The 22,553-nt window shown below is 39.7% G+C and overlaps 1 protein-coding gene across 2 annotated transcripts in view; it reads right to left on the bottom strand.

The window, feature by feature from the left end:
• Window positions 1–2,258: 2,258 nt before the first annotated feature.
• The window catches only part of ppp2r5b (protein phosphatase 2, regulatory subunit B', beta), a 51,445-nt gene continuing 31,150 nt past the window's right edge, over window positions 2,259–22,553 (bottom strand). For both annotated transcript variants that reach the window (XM_088073236.1, XM_088073235.1), the window contains 10 exons: window positions 21,244–21,336; window positions 20,545–20,675; window positions 18,099–18,158; window positions 15,069–15,177; window positions 11,145–11,198; window positions 9,474–9,524; window positions 9,137–9,256; window positions 8,736–8,863; window positions 7,537–7,638; window positions 2,259–5,108 (listed from right to left, as the gene is read on the bottom strand). In XM_088073236.1, coding sequence (XP_087929362.1) covers window positions 4,880–5,108; window positions 7,537–7,638; window positions 8,736–8,863; window positions 9,137–9,256; window positions 9,474–9,524; window positions 11,145–11,198; window positions 15,069–15,177; window positions 18,099–18,158; window positions 20,545–20,675; window positions 21,244–21,336 — 1,077 coding nt within the window. In that variant the 3' untranslated portion in view covers window positions 2,259–4,879. The remainder of the gene's footprint in view (window positions 5,109–7,536; window positions 7,639–8,735; window positions 8,864–9,136; window positions 9,257–9,473; window positions 9,525–11,144; window positions 11,199–15,068; window positions 15,178–18,098; window positions 18,159–20,544; window positions 20,676–21,243; window positions 21,337–22,553) is intronic.

The following is a 22,553-nucleotide window of genomic DNA, read 5'->3' as shown; positions in this document are numbered from 1 at the left end:
ACCACCCCTCTAATTTAAAGCATGTGTTTACATTTGGCCACATGAAAATGGCCATAGAGAGGAAATGTGACCGAGAATGAAACCAGCGTTCGATGTCTGTCTGTGAGGCGATACCCGATCTCTCTACGAACACTCTCTCTTCTCTCACTTCCTGTTCTGGAGCAGTTCTAGAATGTACGACAGAATTCTAGAAAGAGGAATATTACTGCTGATCAATACAAGTGAGAAATCTAGAACAGTGGGAGCTGGGGGTCCGTCCCCCTCCCCCCCGAGTCAGCTGACCGACTGACAATAACAATCAAGAGGGTTTGTGTAAGCTAGCCAAAACAAAAATCAGAAAGTAAGCAGTTTTATGACAGCGAGGTCAAGTTTTGTCTCTTTTCAGTTGTGTTTCTTTGAGTGTTTTTGCCTGAATCACAACGTCTGAAATCCAACCAGAAATTGTCTAATGTTTTTTTGTGCCCAGAGTGCCAGCCAGGTGGTGTTTGCAGGTGAAAGTTTTGAGGTGTTTCCTGTTATGAAGCTTTTTCACCTAACCTATCAGTGCATTTCTGTGGCTGTCAAAGAGCACAGCCCATATACATCTGTTTGCTTTAAGTCCACACACCCATCGTGTACAAAAACAGAAGGAAACACCCAAAAAAAAGTGTCTTCTTGGAAGAAAAGGAAGGAAGAAAAATATACAGCATTGTAGTACTTACAGAAGATGGGTGTATGTCAGTGGTTCCCAACTTTGAGGTTTGGGCCCTTTAAGGTGTCCTGAGATAAATCAGATGGTTAAAGTTAAATAAAAGACAAGAAAACAAAATAAAAAACATTTTTACACACAAAAAAGAATTGCCTTTTTTTTTTTCTTTTTTTTTTTTTTTAAAGATTTTCCTCTTGGTCTTTCAGTGATTTGTATTTGTTTTAGATGAACACTATATTGGAATGCACACTTGATAATTTATTTATTTATAAGATTTGCTGTTTTCTTGGGAAATACTGGATACTTTTACACCTGGAGACCTCTGAAAACCCCATAATCAAAACGGTTTAGGGAGATCTTGTCCTGTTGCCAACAGATTCTGTGCATTCATATGCAGATCTCTATTTGAAGAGATTACATAACAACTACTGAGACATCTCCAGGACAACCGAGCAACCCCACCTCCTGATGACATGTGGCAAGCTGAAGGACGTTTGACATTTTTTATGTCAAACAACTATTTCCAAGCTTAACAACCAACTTTCACACACAACTTTGACCATGTTTTGTTTGACTGACATTGAATTGGAAGTTTTGATCTGGATGTTGGATGCAACACCTGCAAATGAAATAAAGCGCAGGGCTGCAGTGTCATCATTTGAAAGCCAAAAATCTATTTTTCAATAAGAAGCGATGGAAGATTAGGCGTGGCCGCACCCTGAAAGCATCACAAGTCAGCAAAACTCAAAGCGAACTTCTGAAAAATCCTGGAAAACTGGGCAGTTTGCAGATTCATGACTGTTTGAAATGCTAAATTAGTCATCAACAGCTAAATAAAACTTGAAATGCCGATGCTAGAGCTGCAAGTCGAGCGGATTTCAAAACCTTGTTGACTCAGGCATGATTGGAAGTGAGTGTTTTGAAAAACTGCTGGTCTGAAGGGTTTCTGAATGTTTGGTTACGAAGCAGCCAACAGGTAGCTTTTGCGTCTTAAGCGTAAAAAAAAACAATCAATCGATTTGTTTTACGATACATTCGGATTCAAACCCTGTCCCTCAGGAAGGAGAGAAGGAGAGAGAGAGAAAAAGAAACCAAGAGAGAACTGCCTTCTCTCGTTCTCTATCGCTCTGTCTACGCACATCTCCTGCTCACTGATTCACTCACTGGATACACACCAACACACACGCACACATGCACACGCACACACACACCCTGACCATCTTCAAATAAGGTTACATTTCCTGATCAAATAGAAAATAAATAGCATCAGTATCAGTTTTCCACAAAATGAACAAGATCATACAAAAACCAAGAAAAAAAAACAAACAACATAATTACAAAGCAAAATCATTTCTCATCAAATAAATTTACACAGAAAGTACCTTTAAGACAATGTGAATATCAAGGACGCAACAGGAGTAAAAACAAGAGTGGGGGGGGTAAACATCTGAGTGTGACACCCACTTCCTGTTTGACCCCCTAAAAAACACACAGATTATCCTGAAAGAATGAAAATATTGCTAAAATAATTTTTTTCTGTTTTATCCCCCATACGCCCCCACTCTTTATCCCATCACTCTATCGTAATGATCAGACAAGAATAAACAGATTTTTCTTGGTTCACACCGAAAAAAGTTATCATCGTCATGGTCGCCATCTAGCAGCGTCAGGTCTGCTGAGCCTAAAGGAACAGACACTCCGGGCTCAGAAATCCAACTGGATGACTGTGTTTTTCTTTTGTTCTGAAGCAATTGTGGTGCGCTTTCTTTGTCCTCCAGGAACCTCTGGGTTCGGGTGGGCTTTATTGAACTGCTTGGATACATTTTTGGTTAGAAAATTGGTGGTTTTAAACTTTTTAAAATGTAACCAAGGAAAAATGAGTACATTTGTAAAACTTAACCAAAAAAAAAAAAAAATCATTGCGCTGTGCCGCTTTTTCAAAATTAAAGGAGCCCTGTGTCGCTATAGAGCAATGTTCCCCATTATGTTTGCACTGCGCAGAAGTTTTCGCATTTTATGCATGCACATGGTTACACTGACATCATGATTCCAGATTAACTCTATTCCAGTGATCAACAGTTGGTGGTGGTAATGTGCAAACAAACTGAAGCCAACAAAGTCAGGGAAGAAGAAGATTGCAAGCAAGTAAACATGAATGTAAACAATGCGAGAGGTAATAATTTAAAAAATTGACTGAACAGGGGTTTTTTCGGGGAAGGAAATGCACATACACACAATGCGTTTTGATAAGTAACACCATGTTCACACTGGACATGAAATGGCCGTGAAGCTTGCGATTTTCCATGGAGTGCCGGCCACTTGCTTTCGGTGCCCATGTTGAGCAGCCACACCATTCACACTGGATGCGCCACGGCCCCGAGCTTCGCAGCATGCTCACAATCAACAGTGACAGTTCCAGCGTCTGGTCTATTTTTTCTGCGAGTGAATGTGGCAGGAAGACGCACTAAATACTCTGAATACTATGAACGATATAAAGGATATATAAGTTATGACACACATGATCTGGTCATGATAAATGATAAAATATGCATCCAGTGCCTCCACAATGCTTTTCAGTTGTGTCTAAACAGAGGGAGAGAGACAAGCACAGAGAGCCACATACACTCTCACACACACAGACACACAGTCAGAGACACACAAGCAAGCAGGGACAGAGAGCGAGGGACAGAGCTCCAGAGCTGGCCAGCACAGAGAAATGCGCTTATGGTGTGAACGGCCAGGCAGCAGCTGAGGGGAGGCTTGCCTACAAATAACATATCAGCGCGCTTCTGCGTCCAGTGTGAACCTGGCATAACACTGAATGTAAACATTACTTTTTTGACAAAAAAAAACTCCACAGGGCACCTTTAAACAAACAAAAAAAAAGAAATTTACTGTGGAATGTTTTTGGATTTTTAATGAAATACCCTTTTAAAATTCACCTATCGCACCACAAACACCCCAAATTTCAAAATAAAAGAAAAACAGCCGGTGCCAATCCAGTTTATTCCTCCCCTCTTTAAGGTCTGTTAAAGGGGAATTCCGCTGAATTTCAGCACTCACGTTATGGCCTCGTACTGTTAACATGTGATGTGAATCCAGAATTCAAGTCGGCCTTCCCCTTCATGGTATCTGCTACACTAGTGTTTCTCCCATAATACACTACAGAAATATCCAGAGACATATGTATATATATAAAAACATCATCAGCGTCATCATCATCGTCATCATCATCAGTAGTACTTAGAGTAGAGTAGAGTAGTAGTAGTAGAGTAACAAGTAAGAAGAAGGAACAGTATTGTACTTTATATCATTATCGTCATCTTCAGTGGTTATTAACCTTGAGGGACTTTAGGCTCGTCCTTTGGTGGAACCCGACAGAATGGGAGAGGAGTTAGCGCCAGAACCAGCTGTGTGTATGTGTGTTTTTGTGTCAAAAAAACAGAAAAAAACAAAAAAAAATGTTTGAAATATTTTGGTGCGTCAATCGTGTGTTGGTGTGTGAGATTTGTTTGACCTGGATACACTTTTTCTTTGAAGCTCTGTCATCTCATATTTACAGTAAATATGTACCTGCATCTGTGTGTGTGTGTGTGTGTGTGTGAGGGTTCATGTGTCTGCATAAGTTTTGGGACGTTTGTGTGAAATTGCTTCTGTTGATTATTGATGTATTGTGCTATCCACGCATAAAACATCTGACCAAAAGATAAATACGAGGCCACAGTACAGACTCGGTTGGTAAAATATCAAGACGAGTTAGACAAGTGTTAAACTTGGTTAGTGTTGCACCAGAAGAGAAGTTTCATCTCTTTATTTTGAGGCTGATTCGGAGCAGGCCAGCTACCATTTGCGGATACTGACCTGCAGTTTAACAAAGCAGCCACTAATTAAAAATGACGGTCTGCACTTTTGGATGATATTCATCTTCTGATCTGCAACATAATGTGTGTACAGCAAAAAAAAGTGAACCAGTTTCACACAACTCTGTCAGAAAAAAAGGTGCAGCCTTTACCTCGGATCACTGAGTTGGTGAGCTTTTTTTTACAAAAAGCCACATCCTCGATGATACAAGATAAAAAGAACAGTGGGTTTGTTTTGTACCTTTTCTCTCCCAAACACTTTCACCATCAGCCTCGTGTCTTCTCCCTGTCACCTGACCCCCCGTGCTATCCAAACTTTGTGGAGCAGCACCTAGGTGGCGCTCTCCCCGGCTCCAGAGGAGGCCCCGCTGGGCTTGGGCTCGGGCTGGTCGGAGTGAGCCGTCTGCGGGGATGAAGGGGTCGGAGGGTCCCCTCTCTCGCCTCGCTCCTGTAGGTTGCGCTGGTTCCTGGCCGCCTCGGTGAGCATCTGCATCCGGCGCTCCTGGTGCTCCTCCAGGCCTCGCCAGAGATCTGCACGCTCCCGCTCACGCTTCAGCTCCCTGGAGAGGCAGCACGAAGTGAGAAAGAGACAAAGACAGGGATGAAGGAGGATGGAGAGAAAAGAAAGCGGTTAAAAAATGCCAAAGTACTCTGGGACCTGAAAGTAAAGCCTAAGGGGATCTTTGGTGAATAGATTTGCTACATATTTTTATTGATCTATAGATTGTTGTGGGATTTTATGTGAGTCTTGTGAGTTTGAATGCTTTTTTTTCATGTTGTTTGGGCCCCTAATCAAAGGCAATTTTCTGTCACTATATGATAGACTATAAAGCTTTTTGAATCTTGAATTGAATCTTGAATCTTAAAGACTGAACAACCTGAGCAGCTGATAACAGGAAGTGTTAACAAACTGAAGGAGATATGTTGGAGTCGTCACACTTTTTCCTCGAATGTCCTTTTTTTGTAGTTTTAATAGACCATCAACTGCAAAGGATGTGTTCTCTGATTAATATGACATCGTGGGATGTATTAATGGACGTAATTCAATTCTTAATGAGCAATTTTGGTCTTAATTAGTTAGACAAAACACATAGAAAAAAATGACAAGACCATAGTTTTCACTTGACAGAAATGATAAAGTGCAGCATGAATGATGACATTCCCTCAAACTTTGCTGGTTTGAATGTTCATAAATAAGCAGACTGTTGATCAAATTATCTAATAACAGACATGTCAGATCATAATCTCACATTAGAAGTAAGAAAGTTTTAAGAGGCCCAGTTTTGAAATACGTTTTCTTATATACCAAAGAAAGACTTTGAGAATGTTGTTAATTATTTAAGAAATAAGGCAAACTAAATGAAAAAATCCAATTAGTGGTTAAAAATAGAGTCATCAGTGGTTCTCAACCCTTTTCCTTAAGGGACCCCTAAGTGACATATTTCATTTATATTTCATATGATATTTAATGCACACAACACTTACAGATCAATTGATAAACTGTGCAATTAAACCCAAATAATAAACACAATAACTGCAGTAAGTTTGTGTAAAACCAGCGATTTTGAATTTTAAGATGATTTCCAGTGAAAATTACATCAGAAATCTTTTTTTTTCTTATCTTTCCCTTTTATTTTTTTTTGTCTTATATTTATAAATCAATCGGTCATATTTAATGGGCTTATTTTTTTTGACAAATTCAGTGTTTTCTTCTCCCTGACATCTGTCAAGTGTTCTTTTACCTCTTTGGCTGTTTACTTGCAAAGTTTTCTAATGCAGGAAGAGGCTGTTTAGAAGAGGTTGAAGGCTCTGTAAACAGAACTTGTGTTTGGGTTTTTTACCGTGCCCTTATCCTGTAAGACTTTTTTAAAGTTTATATCTATAGTATATATATAATAATTAGAATATTAAAGATAAGATCTTCACAGAAATGAAATACCTACTCTGCACATAATCTGGGTCAAAATGAAACTTAAGTTACAGTTTTTGAGCCACAACAAAGGCAAAAATCTGGTCTGCAATATATTAGGTAATGTTTGATTTTAGCCTCGCTGATAACCGGAAATGCTTTTTGCTCCATCATTAGTGGCCCATTAAGAAGAGTAAGGAGTCAGCAGATATGGTGGTATAAAACAGATTTATCAATAAAAAGGTTTTTCAAAAAATTATGAATTTTGAAACTCCTAACCCGCAACCAAAGCAGCTTGGCCATACAGCCATGAGTGTGCATATAAATGCTAGGTTTATGGGTCCAGTAGGATGTGAGACTAGCTGCGGACAGAAAGACACACATACGCACATGACTGAATGCATGATCCCCTTCATGCTTACGCCTGACAAAAAAAAAATTCACTTAAGCACATTTAAAATTACGAAAGTTATTTCTCAGGAGCACAAGAGTAGACAGACTCAGCTGAATGACATCCTATGGCATTTAATGCAGATGATGAAATGCAGTCGTGGCAAAAAACATCTGTTAAATCAAGTTTGGCAGTTGATGGGTTAATATATGAGTGTCTCTGAAACAATGCAATTTAGGAGAAAGCGCTGTTGGTAAGCATAACTTTGAATAAATTAAGGCTAGCTGTTTCCCTTGTCATCCCCTGTCTTTATGCTAAACATCACCACACCTTGACTGTTACTGAACACACAAATGTACGAAAGAAATCGATATTGGCACTCCCAGAAAGAAAGCAAAAATGTTGAACTACTCCTTGAAATTTTATTTCCCAATAGTATCCACTATCCTGAGTTTAAACAGGGTAATGAATGAGTGGAATCATGATGTGATCCATGTTGTAAGATGACCTAAGCGATACAAACTCACATTGTGAAATATAATGTGATGGATAATGGAACAAATACCGTCTAAAACATGACTTAAGAGCCTTCTATTACTTCCTCTTGTTGTGTTGTATCCAGTGACACAAACATACGCACATACACACGCGCGCGCACATACACACAAAGAGAGTGAGTCATACTCACTTCTGTTTCTCCACTTTGTAGGAGGCAGTGAGGTCATCAAACAACTTGCTGTTCATCTCCATGAAGGTCTTCAGCACGTTATAGATCAGAGACACGATGGTCCTAAAGACGCGGAGCGAGAAGATTAATGAACCTGATCGCTTAGCAGTCCCCTGGCATTATGGGTCAGGAGACAGAGGTCAGAAAAAGCCTTTTGTTTTGAGGAGATTAGCCCACTAGCAACCATATGTGTTGCCTGGATAGTAATATGTGGGTCATTCATGTGTCCCCGGTAGACTATTAGCTCTAATACTAATTTTTCAGCAAACAATGTTAGATCATAGGAGGCTTGTACATGCTAAATGCTGTTCTTATGTGTTAGCAGTGATGTAAAGTAGGTGCTTTTACTAAAAGGTCCAGTGTGTGGGTTTTAGGGGCATCTATTGGCAGAAATGGCAGAAATATTCTTAGCTTTTCATTTGTGTATAATCACCTGAAACCAACAACTGTTGTGTTTTCGTAACCTTAGAATGAGCCCTTCATGTCTACATTAGGAGCAGGTCCCCATCCACAGAGCCTGCCATGTTTCACGGCCATGTTTCTATAGAAGCCCAGAATGGACAAACCAAAAACTGGCTCTAGAGAGAGCATTTTCCATTTTGACTTTACCTGAAGGCCACCGTAGGTTCTCTGCACGCTTGGAGAGGGAGGGGTGAGGGCATACCTGTTCAGTTGGTTGCAATGTTCAAACTCACTACCAGATGCCACTAAAAGTTACATACTGCTCCTTTAAATGCAACTTTGAGGTACTTTATAATTATACCTCACGTTTCAGAAGAAAAACGTGTATCTATTAATTCACTACATATATTCAATGGCTATTAATAACGGTTTAATTTGTAAATAGAAAAATTCTATAGGAACTCAGTTCATAAAATATGATGAAATGTTGACATAAAAATGCTGCTGACATGTAAATCTAGTATAATTCAATAATATAGTATATAAGGAAGCACTTTTAATAACCAAGTGTATTTGCTGTTAAAATTTCTGTTTACCCAAGAAAAACTTTACTACAATGCAGTATTTTTACATGCTAGAATTATTAGTTTTATGTAAAAAAAGGACCTGAATACTTCTTCCAGCATGCAAACTCTAATCTTAAATCAAGAGTTATGAGTTGTGACTTGTATGTGTGCGTTTTTGTGTGAGCCACTGACTGGTTCCAGTGCTCCTTGGAGACTCTGTAGAGGGTGGCGAAAACCAGCGGCAGGATGACTTGACAGTTCTCCTCTATCAGACTGAGGATGTATTCGTTGTTCCAGAAGTAAAGAGCCCGCTCCGCTACCTGAAACAAACACAAAGACAGAAGAAGTGACTTTGTCAGAGTCGTTTGTGCCCGCAGTTTTTGACGTTATCCAAGCAATTGACTTTTTGCTATTGTCTTCTTCAGTGGATTGTTTTTGTTTTCTATAATGATATATTAAATCTTATAGGCTTAGATCAATGTTATCAGGCTTATAACTTCAAAAACTATTTCCATGTTTTTCAATATATGGTTTTAGATTATTACTTTCAAACACTCCAACATGGTTTGAATGCAAGCAGGTGTGTTGTTTACCTGGAAATGAGGGCTGGAGATACAGGCTGCGATCTGTTTGAAGAGCGGCTCCTGGACCCGGATGAACTGAGACGGCTCAATCACGTCCAGGATCTCCTCAATCTCCCCCAGGAACATCACCTGAATACAGACGCATATTTTTTTTAATTGAAACATAAAGGACAGAAAAGACATCTGCATGACTCCCAAAACAGGAATACTTCATAATACTGTACTACAATAAAAAAAATGAAGGAAATCAGAGTATCACATGAGAAAATGTTACAGCTGTTTTTGGTCAGTGACTAACAGGAGACGCTGAGAAACATCAGCATATTTTTATTATCTGCTGTCTCACCTCTTTCTGCGTGCAGGTTTTTGGCCAGTATTTGAGCAGCCCTCTGATGATCTGCAGGACAAAAAAATATGAAGCGCATTAATATGAATAAACACTGGAGCCATTTGCTCAGCAGGGTGGCTGGCTGACGTCCATCTGCGCCATCTTCATTAACTCATATTCATACTCTGTCTAATGCATTAAGAAATATGTCATTAACTTTGTCCTGAGCACTTGTTTCGGAGTTTTGGCCGTCATTTCTGTCAGTTATGATAACATGAAACTCACTGAGGTAAATGCTCAGATTCGAGAATTTCGGTAATAACCCCTCATTGCACAGGAAAATTATATACAGTAGATCAAAGTTGAATCATTTAACTGTGTGGCATGTTGCAACAGACAGTTCGGGTAAATGGTTACGGTTCAACCTTTGTTTTGTCAGAGGTGGGAATGACGTCATACCCGAGTTGATCATGTCTTACCGTTGATCATATTTCCGGTAAAACAAGCAAACTTTAACAAGTTGCATTACCAGTTCAAACCAGGTTCGTCATTCTAACAATACCATGCCCTCTCACTGCCAACTTTCAAGAGTGCGGAGGCAGGTTGCATCTGAGGTTGCTAAGCGACCATAACCAGCACCGTATCTTCCAAGCTTTGTTGTTGTTGTAAGTGTGTATTAGTCCTAAAATACTGTCCGTGAGACACATGTGAAGCTCTGAGTACATAAAAATGATCAAGTTGTTCTCCATGTGTATCACAGACTATTACTTATGGAAGAGGGAAAAGACATCTGCTGATTGTGATTGGTTGGTCCTTTCATATTACATGTATCGCATACTGTTGTGTTTCAAAGCTGAACTTATCTCAGCGCAGCCATCGCGTCCCTAAAAAGAGGTGCTCAGGAACGCTTGCACGTCGTTGCACTTGCTTTTGAAAATGCCTTCCATGCGTCCATTAAAAACAATGTATTTGAGAACAATGTATTTGAAAACAATGTATTTGAAAACAATGTATTTGAAAACCCGGCATGTGCACGTGCCTTTAGGCTGTATTTTGTGCAAACAAACACTGTATCAACATGTCCACAGAAGTGCTAATAAACAGTGTATTATGACAGCTTTCACTTCTGTTGATGTGCAAAGCAGCCATATTGGATTATGAGGTCAGGGTTAGTGAGGTTTCTCTGACTTTGCATGTCCAACCGGGAATTCGGAAATTCCAACTTTTCTGAGCAAATGGAATGCACCATGAACCTCTGCAGGTTTGTCTCCACATGAGACACCTTCACCTTACATGCAGACATGTGAGCCTTTTTTTAAAGATTATTTTCATGGCCATGTTTGCCATTATTGATAGGACAGCTGTAGATGGACAGGAAAGGTGGGCGAGAGAATGGGAATGACATGCCGCAGGGCCACAGGTTGGGACTGGCACACACGCTAGCAGGTGAGCTAAAGATCGCCACATGTGAGTCATTGTTTAAGCAAAAATTTGTGCAGCTTTAAACTTATAATTGTTTCTCTCCACATCTGACTTCCTCTTTAGCAAAGTTTCAATGTCACAGCACTTGGAAGATAGAATCAGGGGCGAAAACCACAAAAATATGAACTCAATTAGCCTTGATAATTGATTGTAAAGTGTAGTATAAGTGTAAGTACGATAATGAAATGAAATGAGAAGCAGTCTTACATATTCAGTCACTGTAGCATCTTTCTCCATAAACTGCACCACACAGTAGGCCAGCTGTAAGAACAGAGGAGAAGAGGTTAGAACACAAACACACACATGCACGCATGCATGCACGCACACACACACGAAAAACACAAACACATCCCCTGAAGCTGTCAAGGAGACAAGAGGGATCTCAGCACTTATCCCTCAGGATTACACACTGCTAAAGATCGGAAAGACAAGTTTTCCAAGGAGAGATGTGTGTCACAAGTGTGTGTGTGTGTGTGTGTGTGTGTGTGTGTGTGTCTACTTCTACATCTTGTCTCCTCTTATATGATCTGCAATCATTTCCTATTATTCAGCGAGTGTGTGTGCGCACATGTGTGCGTGTGTGTTTTGCGGTTGCCCCCTCCGCCCAGGCCGGTTGCTGTGGCGAGTGGGCACCGTGGCGACGGAGACTGTGTGTGCGTGTGTTTACTTCGGAAGGAGTGATGTCACACACGCAAAGTCCCTTAAGGGCAATGTGAGATAGAGTTTAGACCTCTTGTCTCTGCCTTTCTGTCTTTCCGCCTCTATCCTATTTATACCTTTGCCTTGTTGAAATGATTACTGTACCGGTCTGTTTTACCACTGTCAGATAAGTAAGTTCAGGTGTCATCAATATAAAAAAGTGTCCAACTGTACAGTTGCAGACAGTAGAGGTTGTGTTCTGTCAGATTATTGATGGTTCTTCTCTATTTTCTTGTGGGACAATCACTTTTTACTTTCTTGTTTTTTGTTGTCTCTGTCTTTGTCTCTTTCCTGACCTGTAGCTCCACCGGCTGTCTCTCTGTCTGTCTGGCTTTCACATCTTCCACAGCTTTCATCTTTTTTTCCCGTCTAATCCCCTTTCCTTTTTACGGTGCACCTTTCTTGTTTGTCTTCTCGGCTCGCTCCGTCCCTAACTTTCCCGTCCCTCACTCCTTGCACCACAACATGGTTACAGAGGGAAATAGGGAGCGCAGGCAAAAAGAAAAAGGGACCGGTGAAAGCAGGGATGTCAAGTTAGAAATAAAAGGAGAGTAGGAAAAAGAGGAGGATTAAAATAAAGGTGCTGATCGGTCAAACTATTTAAAGTATTAGCGAGGCTTTAGAGAGAGCGCTCGGGTAAATTTGATGTTGGATTCTGTTGTCTGATGTTGGCTTTGTGAGTGCAGGAGGCCGTTGTTAGGCTAAGGATTATGGACACTGTAGTTTTTTTAGGCTGATATTTTTATCAATATTGATTTGATAAGGTGACAGGTCAAATTAGGGTTTATATTTGAGCATGAAATCATTCCAGAGAGCTCCACTGTTGGCTTCTTGGTTGTAAATTTGTTATGACCTGGACATTAATGTAGCCTTTACATGCTTTTAAACTACTTTCAGTCACCCTGTCCAACATAAATGTGAATATTTGCAATCTGTGAATCATGCCGATGTACTCTAAGTGTCACTTAGTTTAAAGTCCATCACAAATTTGAATTGTTTGGTGTATGGCTAGTTTCTATTCTGCACATTTTTTTTCAATTTTTCAAACAAGGATAAAACCATTTTTGTGTAAACACCATCAAGGCTTCAGGTCTCTGGGTGGACGTCCCAATGGCAGCTGTTGAGTGACACAAATTTATTTTTAAAAAAGGAAGGGAAAATGTCTAGGGAATAAAGAAAAAAGCGAGGGGAAAAACTTCATTTATTATTATCATAGCTAAAGCTTAAACTAATTTTTAGTTAATTTTCTTGCTTATTTTTGAAACATTGCTTCTTGGGTTGCTCATAACTTCTGTCCATGTTTTTTTAAAGACATCAAGCCAGTATGCAGGTTTTAAAGGGTTAAAAGAAGAGAGTGTGATATGAGATGTTTGGAACCATGATGTGTAGCCATGTTGTGGTTGAACAGCATAGCTTTAATGGCTGTAACTACAATTCAGTAAAATGAACAGAAATGAGAAAAGCCTTCACACACTACAGAGAGAATGATGCAAACATATTTAAAGTGCTGAAAAAACCTTTCAGATGGATAAAAGGTGCAGCTGTGATGTTTTATTTTGATATTTAGACACAAAACTGGGTCACTCCCGCACAGCCACACCTACTGAAAACTGCTGTCCACTTGCATGTGTCCCCCGTGACCCTGTCAAACTGAGTGTGTGTGTTTGAGTGTGTGAATAATGTATGTGTGTGAACCACAGGGAGGGAGAAGGGGAGGAGAAATGTAGGGCACGGTGATGCTGAGACCAGAATACACACACGCGCACACACACATGCACACACAAACATGCCTCTCTACAAACTGCACCTTCTGCATAGTCAAATAATGTGTGGCACAAACAAATGCACACACACACACACATAAACACACATACACAAACAATAGACCGGCTGCCATCTGTGTTGTCAAATATTATGATAACCCAAACACACATACTCACACATAAACACACACACCAAAAAAAAGGAAAAAAAACCCCAAAGGCACACACACTGAGTGGAATTCAAAGGTGAGCGCATCTCTCTGCAGTATTATGTGTGACCCAACTCTGCCTCCTAGTGGTACATTTTATACATTACAGGATTTTTTTTAAATTTGAGAGGCATTCATGTGTGGCTGATTTGTCAATGTACAATCTCATTGCAGAAGCCATCTCCTTCTGCATTTCAAATCTTCATAATTACAGATATATGTTTCTGTAATACGAGAACTAACACGCAAAACACACATATAATAACAAAACACACATGCAACTAACCGCATTTAGCAAAAAGAATTCTCATATTATAGGATAGGGATTTTGCTTTGGAACCTTCCAAACTTTGGAATTTCCAAAGTTATAAATCCTTTATTTGGATGGCATAGACTCTATTCCAAATTCAAAAAATGTGTCTGTATGTCAATTACAATGAAGAAATGAAATCCAAAATATAATGATTAAAAGGCTGCTCAAACTGTATGATGAGTCTTTAAATTTCGATAATTAATTTGAGTCAATTAGATTCAAAATCGATTTAAAAGACTGAGAAGAAAACATCACAAAAAGGTGGACTTTCCTATTCTCCACAGACATGATTAGTGCCCCCAGCTCCTTGGAGCTAAAATTAAGCACCTGTCTTATTTGTTTTTAAATGATAGCAAGATAGCTAATAACAAGCAAATGAGAGCCTATGAAATCCTGGTACAGGATGTCTCATGTACATCATAAACATAGATTCAGGGAGGACAGGACATCATCATGTTCATCATCATCATCTCAAAATTGCAGTTACAGTTGGGATATCTATAGTTAAGATAAAACAGGAGGTCTGAGATGGGAGAGGGCAACCGCGAGTTTGGGAATTGTTTCAGTGATAGGAAGATCACTGAAACTTAAGATAAGACAAGCAGATAGGATATTCTTCTGTAATAAGGACCCTGAATATCTTCTTAGCAGAGAAGCCAATAAAAACCTACACCTCAGTTTGATTCTGTGATAGTTGGAGGAGTAGGGTTTCTAAAAGCACGCCTTTGTCAGGAGAAGAACTGCAAAACCATATGATAGTTGTAGATCTAAATACAGATTCAGTGGCCTTTACACCTGGGCAAAAACATAATTCAGTTTGTGGCTTTGCTTAAAAATGGTGAAATGAATGTCCAAAATACTGGTACCACATACTAGTAAACCGCATCAGGATGGCTTTCAGAAACCACACACAAGAAGAAGCAGTTGTGAAGCACGGCAGACTTTCATATTAACAGCCATCTCCCCCACGCGGCTGTAAATTGCATTAAACACATTTTGATACTGTGCGAATGCATTTGGGGTGTTACATAAAACACAAATGGGTTTCGAAAGTTTTTAACGTCAGAGGGTACTAGCAATTATGAAGTGGCATAGTGTACAAACAAAGACTTTTAAATACTAGAGTGTGCAGGAAAATGTCACTGACCTGTGCGTGGAAGATGGAAAGGGACTTTGCCGTGTGGAGCGGGATGAGAACCCGAACCAGGAACTGCTTGTGTTCAGCCTTCAGGGGCAGGGCGAAGCCATTTATGATGCTGGTGGAGAGAAAAGGAGAGTAAGTAAATGCGTGTTACCAGAACTTCGCTAAATCCTAAACAACGCCGTTCAAGCAGGTGACTCTTTGTCTATATGCTGATATGACAGAACAGGGGACTCTGGGGAGAGACACGGAGAAAGAGGCGAGTGCTTCATGTTGAAAAAGGACTGGTGTGACGGTGGCAATGTGAGGTGCTGTCCTGTTCCTGCGTCACAGCTTTACACTGTGCTTTATAGAAAGAGTGACCATGCCGCCAACTTGTTGAGGTCGAGATATGTTAACAAACTATGATGCAACCCCCAAGTGACGCGAGAAATGGAGCCAATCAGAGTTTGAAGCACGTTGTAGGAAAACCACCGTCAACTTCACAGTGACATCAGTCATCAGTCTGTAGTGGATTTCATTTTGTAAAGCATCTTCACCCCAAACTACAGATGAATAATTTGACAACAGGAAACCGTGCAAAACAATGCATTTGTAAAGCAGCAGCCAACAATGCAAGAAGAGGCGAAAAAGGTTTAAATTGCAAGAAGCTGCATGTATTTACATAAAAATGTCACACATGTGTGCTCGTCTGTGCGGTGGAGGCTATTCTTGTACTGTGTCCATTTCCAAGTGACTGGACAAATGCGTGGTCTGCTCTGTTCACCGCCACACTGACTGACACGGCGGTAGTTCAGCACGAGCAGCGGCAGAATGGGAACTAAACTCGGAAAGTATGACTCGTATTTAGCCGCACTTTATTTATGTTTGTCTCCGCATCAGTCTACCTGTCTGTCTGCCGTCATTCTCTCATAGCATCTTTGTTTCATTTCTTCAATAATATCTCCCTCCTGCTGTTCCTCTAATCTCTCTTTCTTCCTCCTGTCTTCCTCTCTCTTTCTCTTTCTGTACCATGCATCCTCGCTCGCCCATCTTTCTCTCCCTCTCTCCGTGTGTGGGAGGAGCTATAAATACCCCTGTTACCACCAACATGAATACAAACCTCTCTCTCCTCTGCTGCTTCTCCCTCCTCCTTCCTCCACTTCTGACTCACTGTTAACTCACTCGTCCTCTCTCCATCTCTCATCCCTCCATTCCTTCCTCTTGTTTTCTCACCTTGGAGTCCTCCTCTCTGCTAACTCCCTCTCTTCTTTGCTCTAAATCAACTTGAAAGTCAGCGTCCATTTCTGACTTTTTTTTTCTCCAACTTTTGCACTTAACCAACATTTAAACTCAGTGTCCGGAAATAAATCCTTCCCTCTTTTTTACTCTCTTTACTTTCTTCTATGTTTAACATCAATAAAGATCATCTGAAGGCACTTTTATATTAGTGTCGAATAATGAAGACAAAGAAAGAGGGCTCAGGCTTGAGTCAGCCACCAGAACGCCCTTGAGAGAAATTAATATTTATTGACTCTTATACTGATTTGTTTGTTCCCTTTCGGATTTCTCATCTTCTGTCATCTTGTTTATTGTCTGTCTCTCCAGCTCTCTGTTGTTTCAATCTTCCAGCACTATCAACATGTCTGTTTATGAAACAGCAGTATGTCAACTTAACAAACTAATTGTTGGTTTGGAGTGATAGGGCTCTGTAGTGTCTACACCTTACATACTTTCATCTGCTTTCTATCCAAAAAAGAAACTGTAACCACCCTCTCCTTTTATCCAAGTGTAGCATAAAAAGGCCACTACCTACCTTCTTAGACTTAGTAGCTAGGTTATCATGTAACTTGAATTACTTAACACCAAAGTGAGATGAAGTTTTAATGACATTTCTTTTTCAGAGAAAGTCAATTAATTTGTAGTCATGCTAGCCAAACGGTGGCTAGCTAAACCTTGATCTTCACTCTAAAGCTCCGTTCACACTATGAGTAGCAACAGGATACGAGTCATTTAGAGGTTTAGTCGGATTGCGTAACAACCAGTAACGGCACTTTCTGACCCAAACAGCTGACCGGCGACGGATGATAAATGTAGTGCCAAGGGACAAGGCTGTGTGACGGCGAGATAAAACAGGGAAAATACTCTAAATATAGCATCCACTTAGACTGATTATGATATTTAGGTAGGCCTTCTTTCAAGTGGCTAAAATGTGTTTTCAATCTCTCTGGGGTAGTCATAATTTAACGCTTTAGACAGAGCTAGGCTAGCTGGTTCCCCTTATTCCAGTCTAAGATAAACTAGACACACCTTGACTCCAGTTTAGTCACAAAGAAACCAAATCTTTTATATGTTGTACTATCCCTTTAATGTCACTCTGCACACAGAGGGAGTGAAAACAAACTAGATAAGATCACCAGTGTATTCATCTTCCATTTTCTCTCCCTCCCTTTCTTTCTCTTCACTCATCTTTCTGCTCTTGTTCCCATTGATTTTTGCGACGCAAGCGGAGAGCAAGACGTGTTTGTTTATCAGTTTAGCCTCCATCCTTGCTCTTTCCTCATTTCTACCCGCTCATATTTCTCTCACTGGCCTCAGAGACAAAGCAACAAACTATACAAACCTGAGTCATTTCTCATTTGTGTCTTTAACCCCCCTCTCGTTTTCTGTCTCTTCTCCCTGCCACCTCCCACCATTTGCTCATTTCCCCCCGTGCCTTGTAGCTCATTTCTCACTCTGTCGGGCTTTTCACCCACTGTTGTGTTTAGCTGATAAGAGGGAATCATGATAATAAATCCAGAATAAATGCATATTGTTTTTTGTGTTGAGCAGTTTCAGTGGTGCTTGTGCTTTGTCGCCATTTTTCGGAGTTACTTAATTCATTGGGTTACCAGCTGTCTCATGAATAGCAGCAGCTGGCCAAGTACAGTGTGTGTGTAGGGAAATGTGTGTGTGGTTAGACTCAACTCCAAATGCATTCATTCAGTCATGATATACTACAAAATATGCTGTCCTCCAGTGCAGCAGAGGATGCTCCAAAGGTGTGAAGACACGAACCTGCCGAGGATTTCCAGAAGCTCCGCGACTCCGTTGAAGTGCTCAGTTTCATATATGAACCTGAAGATCAGACACAATACAGAGTGATATGTTACAATGATGCATCTATAGGTCAAGTAACTGTTCTACTTAACCCTTTGAAACCTGAGTAAATCAGCTTTTTTTCCCTATAAAATGGGAAAGAAATTTAGAAAAAAAAATTAAAAAATAGAACAATTAATAACATGGAGACAAGGAGATAAGGCAATAAGAAGCTTAAGGAGAAATTACCCCCAAAAGTAGAGGAAAAAAAAGAACAAGAAAATAACCTGAAATTTAGAAGAAGATAAAATTATAACAATTACCAACATGGAGACAAGGAGATAAGGCAATAAGAAACTTTAAGAGAAATTAAATTACCCCCAAAATTAGAAAAAAAAGAACAAGAAAATAACCAGAAATTTAGAAAATAAATAAATAAACAATTAAAAAACAAACAAACAAATAAACCATGAAATGACCTGAAAAAATGTGCATAAAATTATAATTATGTCAAATAAATTTAAATATAAAATTCTGATAATTATTAATATAGTTTTTGAACATTATTCCCTGGCTTAATCTTTTTCCCTTAATCTATTAATTTCCTGCAGTTTGCAAACAATTCTTGCCAAGTTGCTCATAGCCTTTTTTCCAAACAAATTTGCTGAGGGTTTGAAAGTTTAAATACTTGTGAAGGCAAAGGAAAGCAGTACAAGAAAAATTATGTCAATGTAGACATCAAAAGGTTAAGTAAAAAGCAAAATCAGCTTAAAGAATCACAGTTTTTAAATAGTATAACATGTTTGGATAACTTCCTATAAAGGAAGAAATTATACTAACAATTATGAAGATTTATATTTATGCTGCATCTTTTACCTGTCAAAGTGTACAGAACAAACAATGACACTGAAACCAGTTAACTGTGACAGAAACAGAGCGTGCTGCAGCTCTCCTGTGCTTGAATTATGTTGCAAACACACCAGTTCAGCCACACTCAGGGAAGGAACACGATGAAACATGAGTGCACATCATAGCACTCTTGTTACTCAGAGCCGTTTAACCAATTATTTGACAAGATTTGTGTCACCACATGATGATTTAACACTCAGGATAGATGCAGGATGGAGATGCATCGCTGATCCAGACAGTGCTATGACTGCAAATGTGCATGGTCACGTTTGTGCACGTCCTGTGCCTGTTTGTGTGCATGTGTGGATGAGTGCTACTGTATCTGAGCCAGAAGATACTGCATGTAGCACTTTGCGCTTCTCAAAAATGTTGACGACGTGTCAAAATGCAGACAATATTAACAAGCAGCTGTGTGGGAAAACTGTTGAAAGGAAAGTTAACCACCAAATCAAAAACACACATTATTCTCCTTCCTGTAGTGCTACTGTATTTATCAATCTAGATTGTGTTGGAAATATCGGCCATAGAGATGGCTGCCCTCCCTCAAATATAATGGAACTAGGTGGCATTCAGCTTGTGGTGCTCAAAGTGCCAAAAAATGATATCTGAAAAACTAAACAGCGATGTCTCTCTCCACAAATCATGACCTAATTACTTGAGATAATCCACAAACCTTTTGGTGAGCAGTTTTGTTGGAACTATTTTCTGTCTACCAAACTACACCCGCCAACTGAATCAACGCACAGAAAGGAGCTCACCTAGCACCACTGAGCTAGCTAACATCACAGCTCAGATTAAGACATCTCGTGCAGTCAGAAGTCTCTGGTCCGTGAGTAGATGCACACTTCCTTCTGTGCGGTAATATGGTTGACAGGTGTAGTTCAGTAAAAAGAAAATAGTTCCTACATGAGGTCTGTGGATTATCTTGGGTAACTGGGTTTGATTTATGGAAAGAGACTATGCTGTTGAGTTTTGGGAGATTTTTTTTGTTGTTTTTTGGCGCTTTGAGCACCACAAGCAGAATGCAATCTAGTTTCACTGCACTGGAGAGAAGGCAGACATCTCTACAGCCGATATTTCCATCACTCAGCAACTTACACCAAAACAAAACAATATGTGTAAGTGAAAGAACTGGAAAAAATTAATGACCAAATGGATGTAAACATATTACCACTGGTTTCTCCTGGTAACTCCAAATGTGTAGCAAGAAAAAATGCTAATTTAGCCTGAATTTCCATGCATCTTGTGTGACTTCAAGACTGGCAGAAAATAATCGAATAATTTTAGGTTTTTACTCTCTTTCCGCACCGATAGCTCAGATTGTAAACGCTGAAAAAATGTTCCTGTTTTGTGTTTTAAAATCATGATGCACCAAGCTAGACAACGTGCATTACAGCGCTCATTAACACAGCTTTTCTTCCTGCTCTCTTGGCTAATGTTTGATTTATTGATGCTAAAAGGCCATAAATAGCACCATTTAATCCTGTGCATTGCATTGGTGGAAGGCAGCGTGTACCTGAGGAAGATGTTGTTGATCTGTTTGCGGATGTAGGCTCGGAGGCCCAGTAATTTTCCATAGACACGGTGCAGGATGGTCTTTAGGTACTCCCTCTCCCTGGGGTCCTCGCTGTCAAACAGCTCCAGGAGCTACACACACGCACACACAAGATAATTAGAGACACAAATGCAGTACGATTGTTGACTTGTGGGGACATTTTATTTATGTCATTAACTAACCTCCTCATTCTGACAACCATATCCTAACCTTAAAGTCATTTTAACTTTAAATATAAAACTAATCTCCAACCAAAACTGCTCCTCCAGGAGATAAAGAGCATCAAAATAATCTCTGGCGTAATGCATTTCTTTCTCTTGTGTTTCAAAAGTTTCAATGGCAGCATTTTACCACCCACCAAGCAACATTGATATTACATTCACGGTTTTTCCCCCCATCAATTTCTAAAATAAAGCAGTATTTTCAACATAAAAGTTGTACAAAAAGAACCATGGAGTCCTTTAGTCAGTTTTTTATATGTGCACCAACTCAGATAACAAAATTTGAGAGCACTCCAGCAGGAATATTACTAGGTCCAGCGATGGCTGCAGTTTCAAAGAAGAGCTTCATTTATTTATACCTTGCCATTTATCAGGATTTTAGAAACATCTTAGGGCTTTGGATTTGACAAAGTGCGAGGAGAGAGAGAGAGAGAGTTACCTGCAGGACAAACTTCTGGTCGACGTAGCGTTTGGCCATGGAGGGCTGGAAGTCCGGGCTCTCCAGGAAACGCAGAAAGAACTCGTACACCAGCTAACAGAGACACAAACAGCAAGCGATTAGACATCATTTTGCATCACTGTTTGTCTGGTGAAGGAATAATCTTACATTTTTAGGAATTATTCATTTTCTAAGCGAGAGTTAGAAGAGAAGATCGATACCACTCCCATGTCTGTGTGCTAACTATGTAGCTAAAGCCTGCTGCTGTTAGTTTAGTTTAGCACAAAGACTTCATGTCAATTACAGGATGGCACAAGAAAGATATAAAACATGAATTAGCGAACTGTAGAGGTGCTGGTAAGCGTTTTTTAATCTTAAAACAGAGCAAAGTTAGCTTTTTTCTCTGTTCCCAGTCTTAATGCTAAACTAAGATAACAGGTTACAGGCTGTGGCTTCATACTGAGTTGTTAACATGGTGTCAATCTTCTCATCTAACTGTCAGCAAGACAGAGAATTTGTGTATTTTTCAAAACGGCAAACTATTTTTAAAAAGCTGTTCTAGGCAACATACGATGACGATTGCTCCAAATGGCAGCAAAAGGTGATTTCTTTAAAAAAAAAAAAAAAAGATTGAGTAAAAACCTCAGAAATCTCAAAATGTGACATCAGAAACCTTCATTTTCTGACTGTGTGCTTAACTTTACAAAACAGTAATGTTTTACACAAAAAGATACCAACTGAAGAGAAACAAAGATTTTGGACTTCACGCTTTTGTTTTTTGACTCATCCCTTCCTGAAGGTGCAGAAGTGACTGTAAACCACAACCAAATGTCATCTGGGCAAACATCTCAAGTATTTTTAGGAGATGTGACGTTCATCTTTGCTAGAACTAAATCTTGTGACTCTGGCTTATAAAACAGTTAGATCTGGGCACAAAATGTTGCTTTAAACAGCAGATTTACTGATCTAAAGGACCTCAGGCTCAGGTACAGTATGTTTATGTGCTGATAAATGCTGAACGCTGCATTCAAAGCAACACCTGGTGGGAGTCTTGAGCATCATGGCATTGTCCATCCTCCCAAATATAGTACATAATATATAGAAGGGCCCATTTTTCATGGCACTCACTGACACTGCATCTTGTTTCACTTAAAAAAACAAAAGCAAGTACATCACAGTAATTTCCAAACTGTTTTTTTGGGGGGGGCAAAAAATACCAAAGTCAACATGTTTTGCTGAACATAATGTTTTCCAAGAGAAACTGTCCTTTACCTCCGCAGGCATAAATCTTTTAATTATGTAAGTGGAGT

Source organism: Plectropomus leopardus, chromosome 23, assembly GCF_026936395.1.
Source record: "Plectropomus leopardus strain MGB_pleo_1.0 chromosome 23, ASM2693639v1, whole genome shotgun sequence".
Classification (NCBI taxonomy): domain Eukaryota; kingdom Metazoa; phylum Chordata; class Actinopteri; order Perciformes; family Serranidae; genus Plectropomus; species Plectropomus leopardus.
This window is presented reverse-complemented; position numbering and strand designations above follow the sequence as displayed.